Source organism: Nerophis ophidion, linkage group LG01, assembly GCF_033978795.1.
Source record: "Nerophis ophidion isolate RoL-2023_Sa linkage group LG01, RoL_Noph_v1.0, whole genome shotgun sequence".
NCBI lineage: Eukaryota > Metazoa > Chordata > Actinopteri > Syngnathiformes > Syngnathidae > Nerophis > Nerophis ophidion.
In genome coordinates, this window is record NC_084611.1 from 66844944 (window position 1) to 66848428 (window position 3485).

The 3485-nt window shown below is 50.8% G+C and overlaps 1 protein-coding gene across 1 annotated transcript; it reads right to left on the minus strand.

The window, feature by feature from the left end:
• Window positions 1–330: 330 nt before the first annotated feature.
• On the minus strand, window positions 331–2871 carry LOC133558089 (proteoglycan 4-like). Its single transcript, XM_061909193.1, has 3 exons — window positions 2650–2871; window positions 647–2553; window positions 331–550 (listed from the first exon to the last, which is right to left on the minus strand). Exon 2 carries the CDS (start codon window positions 2020–2022, stop codon window positions 661–663), a length of 1362 nt encoding a protein of 453 aa, XP_061765177.1. The 5' UTR covers window positions 2023–2553; window positions 2650–2871; the 3' UTR covers window positions 331–550; window positions 647–660.
• Window positions 2872–3485: the final 614 nt, after the last annotated feature.

Here is a 3485-nt window from a genome sequence, read left to right on the forward strand (position 1 = left end):
CTTGCACCGATCCTTGCCCTCCGAGTAATTGTGTATGTGTGTGTGTGTGTGTGTGTGTGTGTGTGTGTGTGTGTGTGTGTGTGTGTGTGTGTGTGTGTGTGTGTGTGTGTGTGTGTGTGTGTGTGTGTGTGTGCGTGCGTGTGTGTGTGTGTATGTGTGTGCGTGTGTGTGAGAGTTGTACTATTACAAAGCATCTGTTATGTTTGACTAAAAGGGAGGTGACGGCAAACGAACACCAGGTGGCAGTATCTCCAAAGATTTATTATATATAGTAAATATATACATAAATCTGTAGTACTACTACTAATAATAATAATACGATTACTGCTAATGAATAAACCAAGGAAATGAAGTCTGATCAAAACTCAAGTGTGTATGGTGTAAGGCTATGTGTGTAGATTAGCTGAAGGATGTCTTACCAAAATGTTGACGGAAGTGAAGTAACGCGGAAGTCCGTGGGAAAACGTGTCCAAGCGTGGGGTCGAGAATCCAAAAGGCAGTCCGGGGGGCAAGGGGAACAACAGGGGATCCAGGAGAAACACGGGAAGAGCTGCGGGAAGACAACAAGAGCATCAGACAACAGAAACACGGAAGTCGCAGGGGAAGAGCGAGTACGTGGGATGGAAGCCAGACACAGGATGCTTACTCAGGTACAGATGGCTATAATCCGGCCAGTGATGGCAGGTTGTCCAGGTCTATAAAGGCAGCTCCGTCATTACCATCAGGTGTGAAGTTTGCAGGTGACTGATTGCAGCTGGCAGCTGCTGCAGGGCGGGGACGCGCGCGGCTCGTTCCTGGATGTGTGCGCCCGTGGGCGTGCCCCGAGTGGCGCACAGATGGACGAGCGGCGCTGGCAGGGGTCTGAACCGTAACAGTACCCCCCTTCTTATGGACAGCTTCCAGATGTCCCACAGGTCGAAACACCAAGAGCACAGGAACAAAAGTCAAGGGAGGGCGGAGGGGCGAACTGGTGGTGGGTCGCCAGCCCAAGTGTCCCCGAATCCACCGGGGACGAGTCTGGTGGCGACGGCGAGTAGAATGCAGCTGACGCCGGCGAGGCGGGCAACCAAGTAACGGGCACCATCTTGGAAGTCGTGGAGGCGGACGCGAGTGACGCCATGGTGCGTCTCGCCAGAAACGAGGAGGTGATGTCTGAAGCGTAGAGGCATAGGAAGACGGCGGCGTGAAGGCAGCGGACGTCATCTGCGGCGTGGAAGCAGCAGACGTCAAAGCCAAAGACGAGGAGGGCAGCTGAGGAGCTGGCCGATGTACTGAAGTCGGCGCTACAGGCCGAGGGGCAGAGGTCGAGGCCAGCCTGGGAGCTGGTGGAGACACAGGGGCCAGCCAGGGAGCTGGTGGAAACGAGGGGTTCAGCCTTGGGGCTGGCACTAGTTCGGGTGCTAGCTCAGGGACTGCCGTTAGCTCGGAGGCTAGCTCGGAGACTACCGCTAGCTCGGGTACTGCTGCTAGCTCGGGTACTGCCGCTAGCTCGGAGGCTAGCTCGGGGACTGTCGCTAGCTCGGGGGCTAACTGTGGGGCTGGTGCTAACTCAGGGGCTAGCTCGGGGACAGACGCTAGCTCGGAGGCTAGCTGTGGGGCTGGTGCTAACTCAGGGGCTAGCTCGGGGACAGACGCTAGCTCGGAGGCTAGCTGTGGGGCTGGTGCTAGTTCGGGCGCTAACCTGGGGACTGGTGCCAGCTCAGAGGCTAGTCTGGGGACTGGAGCTAGCTCGGTCGCTAGCCAGGGAACTGGTGCTAGTTCGGAGGCTAGCCAGGGAACTGGTGGCTGTGGCTGAGAAAAGCGGAAGACAGGTGGAATTAGTTTGGCAGGGGGTAGCCTGTCTGGGTGCCACTGCGCCGCCACACCAGCACAGCCACCAGTACTATCCCCCCCCTCCAAAATTGGATGCCAGACGCTTCCTGCAGACTGAGGAACAGTCTCTAAGGGTGGGAAGAGGGTGTCCAGGCGACGAGAAAATTCCTCTTTGCTAATATTGCTACTGAACATCCCCTTCCAAGACATGTTGACGGGACAAGACAAATCCTCCCGTGTGGAGCAAAAAAAGAAAAAAGAAAAAGACAGTGAATGGGAGAAGAGGAGGAGAAAGAAAAAAAATTCAGGGGGGGCTGAACGAAAGTCACTGGGGCAGGGCTAAGGTACTCGGCCGTCAGGTCCCTAATCAATTGGCCGGATTATACTGTTATGTTTGACTAAAAGGGAGGTGACGGCAAACGAACACCAGGTGGCAGTATCTCCAAAGATTTATTATATATAGTAAATATATACATAAATCTGTAGTACTACTACTAATAATAATAATACTATTACTGCTAATGAATAAACCAAGGAAATGAAGTCTGATCAAAACTCAAGTGTGTATGGTGTAAGGCTATGTGTGTAGATTAGCTGAAGGATGTCTTACCAAAATGTTGACGGAAGTGAAGTAACGCGGAAGTCCGTGGGAAAACGTGTCAAAGCGTGGGGTCGAGAATCCAAAAGGCAGTCCGGGGGGCAAGGGGAACAACAGGGGATCCAGGAGAAACACGGGAAGAGCTGCGGGAAGACAACAAGAGCATCAGACAACAGAAACACGGAAGTCGCAGGGGAAGAGCGAGTACGTGGGATGGAAGCCAGACACAGGATGCTTACTCAGGTACAGATGGCTATAATCCGGCCAGTGATGGCAGGTTGTCCAGGTCTATAAAGGCAGCTCCGTCATTACCATCAGGTGTGAAGTTTGCAGGTGACTGATTGCAGCTGGCAGCTGCTGCAGGGCGGGGACGCGCGCGGCTCGTTCCTGGATGTGTGCGCCCGTGGGCGTGCCCCGAGTGGCGCACAGATGGACGAGCGGCGCTGGCAGGGGTCTGAACCGTAACAGCATCACAAGCACAACAAAGATGCTGAGGTCTTTTACGATGATAGCAGCCGTCATAAAAATATCTAAGCACAAAAAAAAAATCAATATCAACTTTATGGACTCTTTTTTTAAATTTTTTTATCCACATCTACTACAATAGTCCTTTCGCTCACACATTTCTTTGTCTTTCATCTCTGTCTCTGTGTTGTGTATATATACACCCCCCCCCCTCCACTTTGATTTATTCTCTATAAACTCTGCTAAATCCAGTTTTATTAGCTCACAATGGAATTCCGATCACATCGTTGTATAAAAGCAGAGTTACTGCTTTCATGTGCTGAAACTCTTGTGTATTCCGTCTTAAGCCGGCAGCATATTAAGAGAATATTTAACAGTCCGCACAATTGACCTTTTTCTTGCACTAAGAATTAAGATGTGACTCGGAGAGACATTGAATACAAATCGTACAACATGCAGTTGAAAGGGTAAAATGCAAACTGATGATAATAAGTAACTAATATTCTAATAAAATATGCTTATACGTATATTAATTTACCTTAATGTGTGTTTGTGCTATAAAGTGTGTGAACCTGAAATTGTTATTATTTTGAACTAACACAAGCTTGTT